Below are 19,029 nucleotides of genomic sequence, written 5' to 3' on the forward strand. Positions count from 1 at the left end.
GGAAGATCAGTTGAATTCAGGAGTTCAAGACCAGCTTGGGCAACATAGTGAGACCTCATCTCTACCAAAAATTTAAAAAATAAATAGGCATGGTGGCACGTGCCTGTAGTCCCAGCTACTTGGGAGGCTGAGGTGGGAGGATTGTTTGAGCCTGAGAGGTTGAGGCTGCAGTGAGCTGTGATGGCACCACCGTACTGATGATGCCTGGGCATCAGAGTGAAATCCTGTCTCAAAAAAAAAAAAAAATTGTTTTCAAAGTATCCTACAAAAAGACCTTATCAGTCATATTTCTGATAGAGTATCAGAATATACCTTCACTAAGTATTATCAATCTTTTTCATCTTTCTTGGTCTAATTGGAGAAAATGTCTCTTAGCTACACTTCTTTGATTACCAGTGGGTTATTGCATCTATTCATGTTTGATCATTTGTGGGGTTTTTGTGAATTGTCTGTTCACTGAACTCTCTTCATAAGCACAATGCCTAGTACATAATGCCTAGTATATAATACTGCATTGTGTGGATTGTGTTGCTGTTCCCTTATTTGGGCTTGCTGCTTATTTCTACTTTTTTTCGTATTATAAATAATACTGCAGTACACATCTCTGCATGTCTTTTTTTGTATCTATTTTATGTTATTTCCTTAAAATAAATTCCTGTTAGTGGAATTACTGGGTCAAGGCAGTGAATATTTTGAGACTCATGGTATAGAATGACAAATTTATTTTCAAAGTGCTGTTCTAATTTACCATCCAGCCATTGTTTGGGACCAGTAGTATTAAAAATACATATATTTACTAAAATATAACGGTACAGAAAAGTGTAATTAACCTAAACATATAGCTTAATAAATTTATAAACTGAACACAGCCATGTCAACAACACCCAGAAGCATTGCAGGGTGTTACCAGCACCCCCAGAAGCGTGCATGTGCTGCTTTTTAGCCAATGTCTCTACCCCCCACTGCACTGACTTCTAACAGCAAAAGTATGTTGTACATGTAATGTTCAAAGGCTAACATGTCACTTTCCCATACTTGCATGTTGATATTTTTATTATGCAAGTAATGTGTTGTTTTAAAAAAACACTATTATAAAATGCACTGACTATATTTTTATTTTATTAATTTTGTAGAGATGGGGTTTTGCTATGTTGCCCAGGCTGGTCTGCAACTCCTGGCCTCAAGCGTTCCGACTGCCTTGGCTTCCCAAAGTGCTGGGACTATAGGCACAAGCCACAGTGCCCAGCTGAGTATATTTTTAAAAGCATGTATTATCCCCCTAGTGAATGTTGCTCTGCATAGTTTTTAATAATATTAAATAAATCGGGCTGTTGGATTGACTATCAGAATGTCATCTTAAACTCTAATTGATAATCAGAAAACGAATCCTGCAGTCCAGGAGATACTAGCATAGTGATCAGTTTCTCTTGAAGGCTTCTAGATTTCCATTGTAAGACAAGGAATGGGGATGGGGAGGGGGCTTGTTAAAAATGTGCCGTCAAGAGTCTGACTTCGTAGGTCTCACAGGGGCCTAGGGAACTACATTTAAAAAATATTTTTAGGCCAGGCGTGGTGGCTCATGCCTGTAATCCCAGCACTTTGGGCGGCCGAGATGGGCAGATCACAAGATCAAGAGATCGAGACCATCCTGGCCAACATACTGAAACCCTGTCTCTACTAAAAATAGGAAAATGAGCTGGGTGTGGTGGTGCGTGCCTGTAGTCCCAGCTATTCAGGAGGCTGAGGCAGGAGAATCACTTGAACCCAGGAGGCGGAGGTTGCAGTGAGCCGAGATTACGTCACTGCATTCCAGCCTGGTGACAAAGTGAGACTGTCTCAAAAAAAAAAAAAATTTTTTTTTAATTTCTTGATACATAATGGTTGTGCATATTTTTAGGGTACATGTGATATTTTGATACATGTATATAATGCGTAATGATCAAATGAAGGTAATTGGAATATCCATCATTTTAAACATTTATGCTGCAAACATTTGAATTATTCTCTTCTTGCTATTTTGAAATATACGATAGATTATTGTTGAACTATAGTCACCCTACTGATCTATTGAGCACTAGGTCTTATTTCTTCTAACTGTATTTTTTACCCATTAATCAACCTGTCTTCATCCTCCTTTCCCCCTGCACTCTTCTGGCCTCAGGTAACCACCTATCTATTCTTTGTCTTCATGAAATCCACCGTGAGTGAAATCTCATCCACTTATGAGTGAGAACATGCAGTATTTGTCTTTCTGTGCCTGGCTTATTTCACTGAGCATAGTGACATCCAGGGGAACTGCATCTTTAACAACACTCACGTGACTGACTCAGGCACGTCATCATGATGTGAACTCCATGTGGGCAGGGGCCTAGCTAGTATCATTCACTGCTGTATGCCTGGCCACATAGTAGACATCAGTGAGTGTTTGCTAAATGGATAGATGAGTGGTTTGAAAGTTGAATCAGATGGTTCTCACTCACATTTACCACAGTTCTGGGATTGTAAAAGCGGTGGCACTGTCTCATCTGTTTACTTGTCATGGGTCTTTAAAGAAGTTTCTAAAAGTCTTACACTTTGATGTTTGCATAAATTATATTTTGACGACCTTTTAAAAACTGTTGTTGCAGTCATGCATTCAGTTCAAATCATTCTATAGTAGATTGGATTGTAGCTAAATAAGCAGAATGACTCATATTTAATAAAGTGTTTTGCTTCAGATAAAGTAATGGATCTATTCACTTTTCATTCCATACAAAATTATTTTTGACACCACTCTGGAAATTCACTCTGATGTTAGGAATAGTCTATACCTTTCATGAATCCAACTCAGAAATAAAATAAGTGACCTGTTGTACCACTATTTGGAAGTATTCTTTGGTGTTTAATGGTAAATGTACTTTATACTAAAAGCACATGTTTTTTTACATATATTGTAAAAAAGATGCAAGACCTTGAACACGTGCTTTTGTGTTTGTACCCCAGGGATGTTCTTTATTAGTGATGAGACTTTGAGAAAGTATCATCGTCTTTTTGGACCTAGGTCTCCTCAACCTTAAAATGGAAATAGTACCAGCTTCACAGGGTCCTTGTGAAAATTCAGTGATAATGTGTGTATGTGTTTAGCACTGTTTCTGACCTGTGGTAGGTACCTGGTAAATGTTAATTCCCTTTCTCTTTCCTCCTATTCAAATTAGTATCCAGGTTACTTCTTTTTAAGGGACCATCTTTCTTTTTATTTTATTTTCTTTATTTTTGAGACTGAAAATAAAGCCAAGAAATGCGGTCTTCTTTTTAAAAAGTTATAATAAATTGTGTGTTTTGCTAATGTATGAAATGTTAACTGTGATTTTGTTTAAGGATATTTTTCATTTGTTTTCGTATCTTCTTTCTCATTAGGACATGAAAGATCAGATGTCAACTTCATCTGTGCAGGCATTAGCTGAAAGAAAAAATAGACAGGTGAGAAAACATCAGAATATAATTATCAATGAGAGAAAGCATACAGTTAGATATTTGGAATTTAAAAATGCTGACCATCCATGGATCATGTAATCAAGAGGAAGACTTCTGCTTGCAGGCCCTGGTGTGACCATGGGAGGTTTTGTGACAGTCCAGGCAGCCTGTCCCAGCACCCTGTCAACATTTCCCTCCCCTCCTCTTACCCTTTGGTCTTCTCCTCTGGGCTCCATAGCACCTTTTGCCTACCCTTACTGTAGCACTTATCACAGAGTACTTTTACTTTTTTAATGTGTTTATTCTGTACCTATTGAACACATTTTGTGTGCCAGGCTCTTTGAAGGGCTATAATTACTGTCTTTCTCTCTGCTGGGCTCCAGGCCCTTTGACAGTGAGGAGAGATGTGTGTCATGGTTTTTTGTTTCTTGTTTGCTTGTTTGTTTTGAGCTCTCTAGCAGTTACTACATTGCCTACCCATGGAACACATTAGACATCTAAGGATTGACATTTGATGTAAAGACATTAGAGGAACCTTAAACTTGTGTGTTAAATTAAGTTTCTCTTTGTTTTAAGTAGTTTTAAAAGAATTACATACTTTGGCATATTGATAGAAGCTCCTTTCTAATTGTTAAAATACAGTCCTTTTAAAAAATGTAGAATGATCATCTAGAATTTGGACTTTCATTTAGATTGAGATTTGATTTAGACTTTTTTTGTTGGGATAGAATGTTTTTGCCTGTTGCTAAACTGTTAGGTAATTTTTTTGACAGAAGTAGTTTTTTAAATTCTGTGGATATCCATTTTCCTTAGAAGTAAAAAAGACTTCATGAAAAATGATACTATTTGCTTTAAATGACTTATCTTAGTCTCATTTTATTAAGATTCCAGAAAGTTATGAATTGTCCATTTAGTAGGCTCTTGAGAAATTTCACTATTTATACTAACTAGCAATCAGTACTTCATACCTGTGGGTATTTGTCAAGACACTTAATTTTGAAAACAAATATTATGGAAGCTTGAAGAAGGGGCAAGGTTCTATAAATATCACCTAACTTAATTTTCCTGTTTCCTTTTCTTGCATTCCATTTTTCAAGTCATTGTTTTGTTTTTGGCTTTTTAATCTTATTTGCCTCCTTTGCTTTCTTTTTGAGCAATATAGCTAGGAAAAGCCACTAGCTGGTCCATTCCATCTGGCTCCCTCTCTTGAAAGAAGCTAGTGAATGCCCTCAAGTTGGCTAGTTTTGGAGTTCTCTTCTCATTTGCACTTGAGCTTATAGGAAGTGGAAGTACCTGAAGTAGTTGTGACAGTGAGGTCAGTAACACCTATGCTGTTACTCTTAATTTGAATGTTTTATTCTCTAGATAGTATAGTTGGGCTAATGTAAATAAAATTTATATTTATTTATAAATATATATAAATATATAAATTTAAATATATATTTATATAAAGTATATATACATATATGTATTTATATATTGCCTATCTGGTTATGGCTTGGAATTTTGTTTTAGGCTATGAGTGAAATGTCAAGTTGCAAATTTTCAAGGAATAGCAGGATCAGGGCTCTCTAAGCACTCCAGCAGGCATGGGCCTTGCCACGTTGTGCCAGGTGCCAGGCTCTGTGCTGCTCCTTGCCTCACCAGCACCCCTGCTCTGGCACCCACACACAGGTGCATCTTCCAGTCCTTGGGCCCTCTCTCAATCTCTATCCTATTATCACAAACCTTTGGGATCAGATTGATGAACTTTAAGCTATTTTACAATAAAACGTGGATGATTTGCCCTATACTTAGCTCTACCTAAGTGTACACCATGGAAAACGTAGGAAAAATAGCCCTGTGACCTCAGGAGCACACAAGGCCCTGGTGGTGTCCCAGTTCTCTGTCCTTAGGCCAGTGATGCATTATAGCCTTTTTCTGACCTAAAAAAATTGTCACTATTTCCTCATGTCTTCCATAGAGGTCCTTAGCGTGTGGATCATAATGAGCAGGATCTTTTCAGTCTTGATAGCCCTAAGACCAGGTCAGGGCAGAGCCACCCACAAAAAGCCTTGGATCTGCTTTACACCAGAGACAGTCACCATCCAGCTGGACTGAAGCTCTGGGCCTCTGGAAGCTCTTGTAAGAAAAGCTTCTAATAACTGAGCTTCCCTGATCCTAGCCCCTGAAGTCTGGCCATTTGATGGAGTTCACCCCTCGCAGTCTGAGAAGAGGTCAGTGTCAGTATGGAGGAAGGTCATGGGGCTGTTGGAAGGGTTTTCAGACAGAACCAAGTAACCAGGCAGGCTTTTAATAGTGCCTGAGATTTTTTTTTAATTACCCGATAGGAAAATTTGGCAACTCTACGAGGAAAAAGAGTCTTAGTTGCTAGCGTCTTCTGGCTCTTGCTGCGGGGCTGGTGTGAGCAGTTACTTTGACCAGTCAGGAGGGCTTGTGGGGATCTGGTCAGAACCAACTGCCGAGATGGAACTCTCACATTCCTGCCTGTCTTCTTCGTGTGAGGAAGACATACCCATTTATGGCTGCAAACTTCCTTGAATTCATACTTGGGAAACCCGACCCTTGTGTCTGGGAGCCCTGGTGGAGAACTCTGACTTTAGGGCAGCCCTTGCCTAGGTTGCCAGGGTCAGGCATTCCTTGTGGTCGTACCTGCCTGTAAAGTAACCCCCAGTTGTCATCTGGAAAGCCTGAAGGACCCTGGATTCTATTCATGGGTTAAACTTAACAGACATTGATGGTTCTTGTGCCTTTGTGTGTGAAGGGCTATGGCTTACCTTCTTGTCATTCCAGGGAACTCTCCCTTTCCCCCCACCAAAAAAACCCACAACTTCCCCTGGGTCACACTTTTCTCAAAAAAGTACTCTAGATCTTCGGAATCAGGTTGACTGGAACCTATGGGTTGCTGAAGTTCCACAGGTACCAGGAAGAGCTCTTTTACAAGAGATTGAATGCTTTTCAATTATAACACAGTATATAGATGGGTGTTTGTTGATTTAGCAGGCATTTATTTGCACTTTAAGGGGACAAAGCCCATTGTGAGGCCTATTGGGAGAGCTTAAAGACATAGAGGGCCCTTCCTGGAATTCCTTAAATAGTACCACCCAGGCACCAACCTACACCACTACATAAAAGCCTTGCCCAGGGGAAAATAGACAAGAAATGTGAAAACTCTTTATATTACTCTTGATGCATCACTTGTTCAGAGATAGTAATTGTTTGTTTCTCCTGACTCCTCCGGTTGTTCTTCTCACACAGGCACTGCTGGGAGACAGTGGCAGCCAGAACTGGAGCACTGGAACAACAGATAAATATGGGCGTCTGGACCGAGAGCTCCAGAGAGCCAATTCTCATTTCATTGAGGAGCAGCAGGCACAGCAGCAGGTACCCCAAGGACCCCAGACTTAGGACGGGCCAGTGGGAAACAAGACACCCCCTTAGTTCCTTTGCCAGCCATGGGGTCTTGTGGCTTAGTGACAAGGAGGGTAAGCCAGAGCTTGTCCTGTGTTGATTGTGTTTAATAATTGCATATGTAAAGGGTTTCAAAATCTTCACAGCGTCACTGCTTCAAGAGAACCAAGCTCAGCCAGGCGTGGTGGCTCACACCTTTAGTCCTAGCTACTGAGGAGGCTGAGGCTGGAGGATCCTTGAGCCCAGGAGTTCAAGGCTACACTGAGCTTCGATCATGCCATTGCATTCTAGCCTGGGTGACAGAGCAAGACCCTTTCTCTAAAAAAATAAAGAACCAAGCTCAGTTAGTTCTCTTAGAAAAAACAGACCTTTGTCCATCTCAGCAAAGACACTTTCAGAAAGATCTCTCATTTTTTTTTTCTTCGAAAATTATTGGTTGGTTTCTTTTTTTTTTTTTTTTTTTAGACGGAGTCTCGCTCTGTCACCCAGGCTGGAGTGCAGTGGCACCATCTCGGCTCACGGCAACCTCCGCCTCCCGAGTTCAAGCAGTTCTCCTGCCTCAGCCTCCTGAGTAGCTGGGACTACAGGTGCACGCCACCACGCCCAGCTAATTTTTTTTTTGTATTTTAGTAGAGACGGGGTTTCACCTTGTTTCCCAGGCTGGTCTCTAACTCTTGAGCTCAGGCAATCCACCTGACTCGGCCTCCCAAAGTACTAGGATTACAGGCATGAGCCACCGCGCCCGGCCTATTGGTTGGTTTTGTTATATGTAAAGTTGACTGCTTTTGTGTAGGTTAAGGGGTAGGAGGAAAATGAAATTGATTATGTCTGTTGATGCCTTTGATATGTAGCTGTATTAATAAAAGCAAGCTAATGATAATGTGTCTGGGGATTTGAGGAGCATGTACCCATTGAAACTATTGATTCTTAAATATTGTGTTTTATGTATACATGTAGTTTATGTGTTCTTTTGTTCTTTACGTTAGTATGTCTGCTTAACCAGTTGTCTACTTAAATTGCTATTAAACCCAGGAAATTTTTTTTCTATAGAAAGTGAGAAGAATGCAACACAACTAAAAGTAAATATTTGTCAGTCAGTAGTTGTCCTTGAGGTAACTTATTGCCACAGGGCATCCTTTCGTTTGTCCTTGAAGAGAGAGGAAAGACTGCATAGTTTCCCCACATCCAGAGATTTGCCAGACTCTCTTGTATTTAAGCTGTGGCAGTCTGTTGTGGATTGAGACCTTGATCTTGGCAATGGGCTTCTTCCTCCCAAACATCCCCATGTCTCAGTGGTCATCTGCACGTGTGCTTTCAGCCATTGTCTGCTCCATTATTGGACGTCAGCCAACCAGAGTAAATCTCTCTTGGTGGTTTCAAGCCCCGCTGACTGTTCACAAGTTGGATCAGCAGGAGATATCAGTAGCTTGACAATCCAGCCTTTTGAGCAGTGTGTTCTCAGAGGCAACGGTCTGGTCCTTTGATTTCTGGGCTTTGCTTCTGAATGTGAATTGTCCCAAGTTGGCAAAGAAACTAGCAGCTGCTAGAGTGCTGGGCTTGGAACCAGGTAAGATGGATTTTAATTGCTTATTTCCCATTTCTCTGGCACCAGTTGATCGTGGAACAGCAGGATGAGCAGTTGGAGCTGGTCTCTGGCAGCATCGGGGTGCTGAAGAACATGTCCCAGCGCATCGGAGGGGAGCTGGAGGAACAGGCAGTGTGAGTATTGAGACACCCCTCTCGCTGCAGTGAAATTGAGGGGCAGAGCCATCCTATGACACCCCTAAAAAGCCTGGCAGCTACATGGCTGGTAAAATCAAAAGCTATTTTATTCATAGCTGCATTTTTATTCTGTTTTACAGATTAGCCTCCCCAAAAGAAGCAATTCTACTTCGTAAATTTTACTACAGGCTTTAGGTGAAGTTGTTATTATTTTTAAACACCTCCAAAAACAGACACAGATTTCTCTGAGCAGATACTCGAAGTATAGTTATGAATGGGAATATGAAACAGAGAAGCCTCTGTAACCTGTGGGAATTTTTGTTCCAGAGAGGATAGGACATGAGCTGACTTTATCATCCCATGACTCTCCCGCTATATTGAACAGACACGTTTTGCTTTGAATCTTAAATTATTGTACCTTTGTTTTTTTTTTAAAAAAACTTACAAATTTAACGCCAGTTAACAAAAACTCTTTCCTCTCAGAAAAATAAATAAAAACAAAACATAACCTCAGTTTGTTTTTCCTTATGAACAATCCCTTTTGCACCCAGAAGTTCGATGGCAAAAACTGCATTCTTAAATGCTGCCACGTCATTTTGTAAATCTTTTGAAAGAGAAAAATAAAAAAACAGTCCACCAGGATATTTCAGAAACTTTCCTGTCTCGATATTACGTTTATCATGACACATTGATTCATTATGAATTCTTAGTGGGCCCCTGTTCTACACCGGGCCTTCTGGAAGCCAAGGGATATAGAAGGGAACAGAGCAGACAAGACAACCCATCTCTGCCAAAGAGTTTGCCACTTGCAGGGTAGAACGGATATTGGGTAAGTGGTGAGGGGTCATTAGGTGATGGCAGTGAAGTGGGAGGGCCCCTGCGATGGGGCCAGTGCATGCTGCCTGGAGAGCCCTGACTTAGCCCAAGGTCCCTGAGGAAGAGGGGTTTAACTGAAATCTGAAGGATGTGTGGATGCTAGCTAGGTGAGATGAGAGTTGGTGTGGAGGCAGGTGGTGTGGGGTGTGTAGACCAGGAGGAAGAAAATGCACCTGTGAAGATGGAGAGGTGCACACGTGCATGGAGCAGAGAGGTTCCATGTGTCTGGAGGCAGAGAACAAACCAGGGAAGGCCTTGTCAGCATGGTAAGGAGGTACGACTACTTATTCTCAGCATGATGAGAGACCAGTGGAGGTGAGGTGAGGAGTGATGGCGTGATCAGGTGTGATTTAGATGATGTGCTGCAGTGGAGTCAGGTAGGGAGACCAGGTAGGAAGCTGGAGTAGCCAGAATCTGTTTCATGTCTATCTAAAATGGGTCCTGACCCTAAAGTTCAGTTTGAGGAGGGGAAAGGACTAATGGCCTGAGCTTCTCTGTTGATGAGGCAGCCTGGCTGGGCAGTGGGTAATAGAGTCAGAGGGACTTCCAGTTAAAGATGGTGCATTGACACACCCCTACCTCCACTCCCTCTCCACAGCTCACTAGAACAATAGTAAAGGGGTTTGTTTTTAAGGGCATGAAACCGCTGGGCATGGTGGTTCACACCTGTAGTCCCAAGTACTAGGGAAGGAGGCTGAGGTGGGAGGATTGTTTGAGCCCAGGTGTTTGAGGCTGCAGTGAGCTATGATGGCACCACTGTACTCCAACCTGGGTGACAGAGGAGACCCTGTCTCTAAAAAAATAGAAATAACAGATAAATGGGAAAAAGCATGGGATTTGGACTTAGACCTGTGCCATCCAGTATAATAGCTACTAGCCACATGTGGCTGTTGAGTAAGTGTTATGTGGCCAGTCTGAATTGAGATGTGCTCCAGAGGTAAAATGCTTACTGGATTTTGAAGACTTCATATAGAAAAATATAAAATAGCTTATTAATAATTTTTATATTACATGTTGAAATTATAGTATTTTGGCTATATTAAACTAAATACAACAGAATTAATTTCACCTGTTTCTTTTGAAATTTTTACAAACATGGCTACTAGAAAATGTAAAATGGCATATGTGACTCATATTTTTGTTGGATGGTACTGAGATAGATTTGGGCTAGCAACTTGGTTGGTGAGTGTCCATGGACTGAAGGTCGGATGATGTGCCTGATGATGTGCCTGTTTTGTCTTCAGTATGAAAAGTCATACCTAGCGCAGAAAGGTAGCTCTTGCTTTTCAGAATTTGGCCCTGCCTGGATAGGCCTGCCAGCTGCAGCGCCAAGATGCTGCCAGGATCTAAAATGAGCTAAATATTTTTTAATTTGAAAATTTAGGTAAGGGACAAAGACTTGTTTTAGTTGTCAACATGTATGTAACAGTTGATTTAATGAAGAGTTGGTTGCCCTGAATCCTGCAAGGCTGTCAGGTGTCTATTGTGGGCACAGATCAAGACCAGGAGTTTCTAACTGCCATTGATGCTGTCAGAGTTAATACAGCCTTTTTAGTAAGACTGTTAGTACTAATTGGCATATTATATTCTAGCCTCAGAATAATCATTTACTAATCAAAAGTTGAAAAGTCTGGAATATTTAGTGACTTATGAAATAGGCACTGCTGAAATAGTATTTTGGGATTTTCTTTCCCAGCTGCACATTGGACAGCAAATAGTGTAAGCCTGCTGGAGTCAGTTTTCCTAGTGGGAAATACTGGTTTCTCTGTGAGGACAGATGGGGAAATGCGCGTGTGCATGCACAGACACACTGTCACATACCCCATCAGGGATGTTAGTCCTGAGGCCTTCTGGGTTTATAATAAAGCACGTAGTGCCTTATAGGAGGTTATTTTATTAAAGTACATTCCTTAACTCATATTGACATAAAGTGCTTTTGTTTATTACCTGGTTCTCACAAGAGCCCTGTGAGGGAAGTTGAGCTGATAGGATTGCCCTATTTTACAGGTGAGGAAAGTCCCAAAGAGTTATAGAGTATGTTGTCGAAGGTAGCAATGTAAACAAGTGGCAAAGCCTGGTTGTCTGCCTCAGATAGCATTGTTTCTACCACATTGCACTCACTGCCACTGAGTTTGTGTTATTGTATAGACAGGTCTATAGTCTTGCAGTTCTGAAATCTAGGAAACTCTAAAGAAATCTCGTTGTTTTTTTTTTCTTTAAATTTGCAGCAAGCTCATGTTACAGAAAAACCTTACCTGAACTGACTCCAACTGTGATTCCTCATAGTTTTCTCTGCAGAAATATTAAGTATCTGATTATGGGGACTGCCCCAGACCCTCCTGGTGGTGTCCTCCTGGTGGTGTCGACTAATACAAAGCATATGTAATTTAGGCTTTTTTTAATCCCGAGAATTCCAAAATCAAAATCCTATCTTGTCCCAAGGATTTTGGATAACAGAGTGAGGTCCTGAAACCCAGTGTTGCCTATTTTGTTTGCTAAAATGGAGGCCTGGTCCTGTTAACCCAGTGCAAGTGCACTGCCAAGGCTTTGTGCTTACCAGCGACCTTCTGTGTCTGCTTCTCTCTAGTATGTTGGAAGATTTCTCTCACGAATTGGAGAGCACTCAGTCCCGGCTGGACAATGTGATGAAGAAACTTGCAAAAGTATCTCATATGACCAGTGGTATGTATGGCATTTAAAGCTTAAGCATTTGTACTTAATTCTAGAACTCTGTCTTGGGGGTGTTGTCTCATAGTTATGCCCATCCAGATCCCTTTCTTATTTTTTACAGATCCCTTTCTCTTTTTTTTGAGACAGAGTCTCACTCTTTCACCCAGGCTGGAGTGCAGTGGTGCCATCTCAGCTAACTGCAACCTCCACTGCCTCCTGGGTTCAAGCGATTCTCATGCCTTGACCTCCTGAGTAGCTGGGATTACAGGTGCGTGCCACCACACCCAGCTAATTTTTGTATTTTTAGTAGAGACATGGTTTCACCATGTTGGCTAGGCTAGTCTCGAACTCCTGACCTCAGGTGATCCGCCCGTGTCAGCTTCCCAAAATGCTGAGATTACAGGCATGAGCCACCGTGCCTAGCTGATCCCTTTCTTATGGCACATTTTTTTTTTTTTTTTTTTTTTGTGATGCCTTGGAATCAGAGAATGGAAGACTTGTATGTGCAGTCTTTATCTTCTCCTTGTAGCTTTAACTTGGGAAAAGTTAAGGCTTTGTGATCCCCCACCGTGTTTGGTTTTTTTCCCAGTAGAGTCACTTTCGTTGTGTTTTGTTTGTTTGTTTGTTTGTTTGTTTTTTGAGATGGAGCCTCACTCTGTTGCCCAGGCTGGAGTGCAGTGGCGTAATCTCGGCTCACTGCAAGCTCTACCTCCCAGGTTCACGCCATTCTCCTGCCTCAGCCTCCCGAGTAGCTGGGACTACAGGCGCCCGCCACCATGCCCAGCTAATTTTTTGTATTTTTAGTAGAGATGGAGTTTCACCGTGTTAGCCAGGATGGTCTCGATCTCCTGACCTCGTGATCTGCCCGCCTCGGCCTCCCAAAGTACTGGGATTACAGGCGTGAGCCACTGCGCCCAGCCCAGTAGAATAACTTTCTTTGCAGTTACAAAATCCTTCTTTATTTTACTGGTTTTTTAAGATTTCCTTGCCAAAATAGGGAACTTATGTAAAACAACAGTTAAGCCAGTTACTGTTTCTCCTGAACATTCTTTCATTGATAGAAAAATACCTACTACTTCAGAATAAGATGGCATGTGTGGATCTATTTTAAATTGTTATGTTTGAATCAATACTGAAATATTTCAGCAAATTTGCACCAGGATGAGGATGAATAAACAATTTTCATAATAGTTACTGTATAAGATATGTTCCAGTGACTCTTTACATGGGAAATAATATATTTTAAATTTTAAAAAATCCAGTATCTCTTCTTTATCTGGTGGGGGTTGCTTGGTGGAAGGAGAAACTGAGATGCTCCTTGAGGTAATCTGAATGTTCCCTGACTGTAGAGCACCTCCCTTGTGTTAGAACATGCCCTGTTTCTTGACACCTTTTCTTCTGTTGGTTTCCTACTGTCAGGTACATGTTATAAGGTCTAATAGGTTAGCTTTTTGAGCAATATTTAAATACATATGCAGGTTTACTTTTCAGAAGTTTAACTCATAGGTTACGTAATAGTTCTCTGGGGCTCAGTTTCTTATCTGTAAAAATATGTTGAGTCCTACCTCTCCAGGTAATTGTGAGGATTAAATGAAATACCCGTAAAGTAGAAGTGCTTAACTGCGTTTACCATTTATTTATTGGTACTTAGTAAATGTTTTTAAGAAATTGTAAGGCAACAAAAATTGTAATGGCCCCAAGGCGCAATGGAACTGTTACATCCAAAACAAAGAGAAGCTCCTATCTAGAGTCATTTTCTTCTTTCTCTTTAGGGACAAGTATCTTTGTTTCTAGCGGGCTCTTCATTGCCTGAAACTGTGCATATATGGGAAGCAGGCACCAGCTTAGTTCATCTGTCACACATTTAGAGAAAGGTTTGCAAAGTCTTTTCTGATTCCCTCTGTTCTCTCTTCTGCCTTCTCCCCTCTACTTAAAAACAAAACAAAACAAAACAAAACAAAACAAAAGGTGTTTTAATGAAGAATTGTATAACCAGTTTAAACTCCAGGCCTGTCACTCATGTATGTAGTAGTCGCAAAGTCAAGTAGCTACTTCAGCACCAGTTCTGTTTGGGGAAGAGCAAGTGAACAAAGATGCACTGTCTTTGTTTCCCAGCATTCTGGGTATGAATAATTTAGAAAAGTACTTGCATTGTGAGAAGCGACCCAGTGTGTATAAATAGCACTGAAGTTTGCTTATGCTTTATTCTACTTTTTCCCAAAAGAAAAATTGGGGAAGCAATGTAATAACTTTGGTTATATTTGTATAGGAAAAAGAGCCAGGAAACAGAGCATTTATCCTGAACGGTGCTTCACTTTTGACAGGTTGCTTGTGTTTTCATTTTAATCTTTGCTTGCTACCCAAAGAAATACTCCCTAAGGACCTCTTCCTGCTTGGTGCTTTCTGCTTCAATTTGACAAACAAGCAATTTGTATTCGTCTCTGCTCTCCTCCATAATTTTTGCAGAAGTTCACTGCTTTAGTAATCAAACCTGTACATAAAGGAAGCCTATGGAGGCACAGCGAAGTGTGATTAAGTAGTTACAGGCACACAGGCGGACCATCTCCGCTCCCCGTGGCTGTCTGCTTCATGGGGAGAAACCAACCAAGACTCCACATTTACTTTTTTGAATGACCCAAGAGAGACACTAATTGTATTCTCCTACCCACAGAAGTATTTTATTTTAAGTAGATACTGAGATTTTTTTCCCTCTTACTTTCCAACATTCCATTCATCTTTTCCCTTTAGGGGAGAAAAATATTTTGAGAGAGAGAAAAAACTACCATTGGAGTTCTTTTGTTCCCCTCTGACTTTTTGAGGCAGGTCCTGAGCTTGCAATGCTGCTTAAAACTTTCCACTTGAGGTCACAAAAGCCCCTGTGGTTAGTACCCGTTCCTTCTATGCATGAAGCCTCTGCGGGAAGTGCTGAGAAGTCTGCTGGGGTAACAGCTCCCTGGGGTTACCTAGTTCATGCTTCATAGAGGCAGCTTAGCCACTTCAGAGGAAAACGGCTTTAAAAGAACATCCTCGGGTTGTGCTGGCTTGTGTGGTATATGCTTCTCCTTGGTGAAAATTCCTACTTAATACAGTTGTGGAAGAGAAGGTGATTGGAGGGTGGTAGGAGGCATGAGTAGAGGCTGATGGAAAGCCAAAAAATGGAAATCTGGTTCAGTGTTGGAAATCTGGTGCTGAGAATAGCGAGATGCCTGAGGGAAGAGGGTAAACATAGGAGTGTGTGAGGTTGAGGGCGGGGTTGGAGAAGGAATACTTTCTCCGTTTTTGTCCTGAAAGAATCGCAACTAATCATTTTAGCAAAGTGGTTTTAAATTATTGTAAGCATTTTAATCTTTTTAAAAAATTAATAAACTATTTTTAGAACAGTTTTAGGTTCCTAGCAAAATTGAGCAGGAAGTACAGAGAGTTCCCATATAGCCCCCTTCCCCCATGCATAACTTCCCTGACTATTGACATCAAGCATCACGGTGGTACGTTTGTTACAATCAGCCTACGCTAACACATCATTAATCATCCGCAAAGACCATTGTTTACCTTAGGATTCACTCTTGGTATTGTACATTCTCTGGGTTTGAACAAATGTATAAATGACATGTATCCATCATCGTAGCATCACACAGAGCTGTTTCACTGCCCTAAAAAATCCTGTGTTCCACCTGTTTATCCCTCCCTTCCCCCAACCCCCGATCTACTGATCCTTTGACTGTCTCCATAGTTTTGCTTTTCCAGCTTGCATATGGTTGGAATCATATATCACAGATCCTTTTCAGATTGGCTTCTCTCACTTAGCAATGTGCATCTAAGTTTCCACTGTGCTTTTTCATGGCTTGATAGCTTATTTCTGTTTTAACACTGAATAATATTCTATTGTCTGGATGTACCACAATTTATCCATTTACCTACTGAAGGACGTCTTGGTTGCTTCCAAGTTTTGGCAATGATGAATAAAGCTGTTATAAACACCCATGTGCAAATTAGCCAGGCGTGGTGGCGTGCGCCTATAACCCCAGCTACTTGGGAGGCTGAGGCAGGAGAATCGCTTGAACCCAGGAGGCAGAGGTTGCAGTGAGCCGAGATCACACCACTGCACTCTAGCCTGGGTGACAGAGGGAGACTCTGTCTCAAAAAAAAAAAAAAAAAAAAAGTGCAGGTTTTTATATGGACATAAGTTTTTAAGTTCATTTGGATAAGTAACAAGGTATGTGGTTGCTGAATGGTTATGGTAAGAGTATGTTTGGGTTTTGTAAGAAACTGCCAACCTGTCTTCCAAAGTGGCTGTACCAGTTTGAATTCCCACTAGGAGTTAATATTGCTCCACATCCTTGCTAGCATGTGGTGTTGTCACTGTTTGGGGTTTTGACCATTCTAATAGATGTGTATTGTTTCTTGTTTTAATTTGCCTTTCCCCAGTGACATCTAATGTTGAACATCTTTTCGTATGCTTCCCTGGCAGCTCTTTCATGGTTTTTTTTTTTTTTTTGAGACAGAGTCTGACTCTGTCACCTATGCTAGAGTGCAGAGGTGCGATCTCAGCTCACTGCAACTTTTGCCTTCCAGGCTCAAGTGATTCTTGTACTTCAGCCTCTCAAGTAGCTGGGATTACAGGCCTGCGCCACCACGCCCAGCTAATTTTTGTATTTTTAGTAGAGACAGGGTTTCACCATGTTGGCCAGGCTGGTCTTGAACTCCTAGCCTCAAGTGATCTGCCTGCCATGGCTTCTCAAAGTGCTGAGATTACAGGTGTGAGCCACCTTGCCCAGCCCCATCTCTTTTTTGATGAGGTGTCTGTTCAGGTCTTTTGCCCATTTTTAAAATCAAGCTGTTAGTTTTCATACTGGTGAGTTTTAAAAATTCTTTGTATAATACATTCTGGACAACAGTCCTTTATCAGATGAATCTTTTGCAAATATTCTACCCCAGTCTGTGGCTTGTCTTCTCATTCTTTTGACAGTGACTTCACAGAGCATAAGTTTTTAATTTTAATGACATCCCAATTTCAATTATTTATTTCATGTATATATAGTGTCTTTAGTGTTGCATCTAAAAAGTCATTGCCATACCCAAGGTCATCTAGGTTTTCTCCTGTGTTTTCTTCCAGGAGTTTGATAATTTTGCATTTTACATTTAGGTCTGTGGATACATTTTGAGTTAATTTTTGTTAAGGTGTAAAGTCTGCCTCCAACTTCATTTTTTTGGCATGGATGTCCAGTTGTTTCAGCACCATTTGTTGAAAAGACTCTCTTTGCTCTGTTGTATTGCACTTGCTCCTTTGTGAAAGATCAGTTGACTGTATTTATGTCAGCCTATTTCTGGACTATCTGTTCCATTGATCTGCTTGTCTATTTTCCTAATACTACATTATCTTGATTGATGTTATGGTAAGTCTTATAGTTGTTCCACATTTCTGGAATATTCTGTGCCAGGTTTTTTTTCAGTCTTTTTTTCTTTTTTCAGGTTTCTGTTGACAAATTGTGAAGCTCAGAGATCCTTTCCTTAGCTGTGTTTAGCCTACTAATGAGCCCATCAGGGGCATTCTTCATTTGTGTAGTCTTTTTGATCTCTATTTTTTTCATTCTAGAATTTCCATGTCTCTGCCTACATTATCCATGTGTTCTTGCATGTTGTTTACTTTTTCCATTAAAGCCTGTAGCATATTAATCATAGTTTTAAAAATTCCTCTTCTGATAATTCCAACATTCCTGCTGTATCTGACTCTGGTTCCGATGCATATGCAGTTTCTTCCTACTGTTGCTTTTTCCTTTTAGTGTGCCTTATACCTTTTTGTTGAAAAGTGGACATGATATACTGGGTAAAAGGAACTGTGGTAAATAGACCTTTACCATAGATGGAGTGGTGAGGCCGGGGGGTGGCATTTTCTAGTCCTGTGATTAGGTCTTAGCCTCTGGTGAGCCTGTGCCCCTGGCCCGTGAACTTCACTAGTGCTTCCCAGTTTTTCTACTGTTAGGTGGAACTGGATGGCTAGAGAAGACTGGAGTTGGGTATTTTCCTTCCCCCAGGTTAGTCAGACTCTGGTTAGTTTCTTTTGAGGGCAGACTTTGTTTAGAACAGAGTGCTCTGGAGTATTTCGTAGTGATTCTTTTTCCCCTCCGCCTGCTGGAAGCATGAGGGGATTTTTCCCAATATTCGCTGAGAACCTGGTCAAGCTCCTGGAGGTAAAACCCACAGAAGTGTGGGGGTCCCCTTCGCCTGGGTCTCCCCTGGAGTGTTTTTGTTTGTTTGTTTTTCATCTCAGACTTGTCCACACTGAGCCTTCAGCGACTCATCAATTAAAGCTAAGGTTTTCCTACCAGAACACTGGTTCCTATGGAGTTTGTTGCTTCGTGGGTTTCTGCTCTGATAAGCTGTGATTCTCTGTATGCATCTGTAGGTTTCTGCAGTTTTAGGGGCAGCAGTTTACCATGTGACCTCACTTCTCTGATGGATCTAAGAAGAGTTTTGCTTTTTCAGTTTGTTCAGCTTTTTACTTGTTACGACAGAGTGATGACTTCTAAGCTTCTTACATACTTGGCTGGAAATTAAAAATTTAACATTTTTAATCAGATGAGAGAATGCCAGTTATAAAAGTTTTCTTGACCATTGAAGTAATAGTTAAACAGGTCAAAGTGTGACCTGCAGTAGGCCATCTCTGCCTTCCCTAGACCTTTGGAACAGTCCTACCTGAGAACAACGAGTGATGGACCTGGGGTCTTTGTCCTGCTCAGAGTTAACTAAATGAGTTTCTAGTATGTCTGAGGTAGACCAAGGTGATCACCACTTAGAAGGTACTTGCTTTACTTATAATTTGGTGGCAGTTCTCTTGTCCAGTTCTAAGACTTTGATATCCATAATATTTAAAATAATTTTAAGTACATGTTTTGCCTT

The 19,029-nt window shown here is 41.0% G+C and overlaps 1 protein-coding gene across 4 annotated transcripts in view; it reads left to right on the top strand.

Moving 5' to 3' along the window:
* Positions 1-19,029, top strand: part of STX6 (syntaxin 6) — a 73,396-nt gene that overhangs the window by 26,258 nt on the left and 28,109 nt on the right. For all 4 annotated transcript variants that reach the window (XM_514037.8, XM_063795088.1, XM_063795104.1 and 1 more), the window contains 4 exons: positions 3,397-3,459; positions 6,712-6,837; positions 8,477-8,583; positions 12,050-12,144. In XM_514037.8, the coding sequence (XP_514037.2) occupies positions 3,397-3,459; positions 6,712-6,837; positions 8,477-8,583; positions 12,050-12,144 (391 nt within the window). The remainder of the gene's footprint in view (positions 1-3,396; positions 3,460-6,711; positions 6,838-8,476; positions 8,584-12,049; positions 12,145-19,029) is intronic.

This window comes from Pan troglodytes, chromosome 1, assembly GCF_028858775.2.
Source record: "Pan troglodytes isolate AG18354 chromosome 1, NHGRI_mPanTro3-v2.0_pri, whole genome shotgun sequence".
Classification (NCBI taxonomy): Eukaryota; Metazoa; Chordata; class Mammalia; order Primates; family Hominidae; genus Pan; species Pan troglodytes.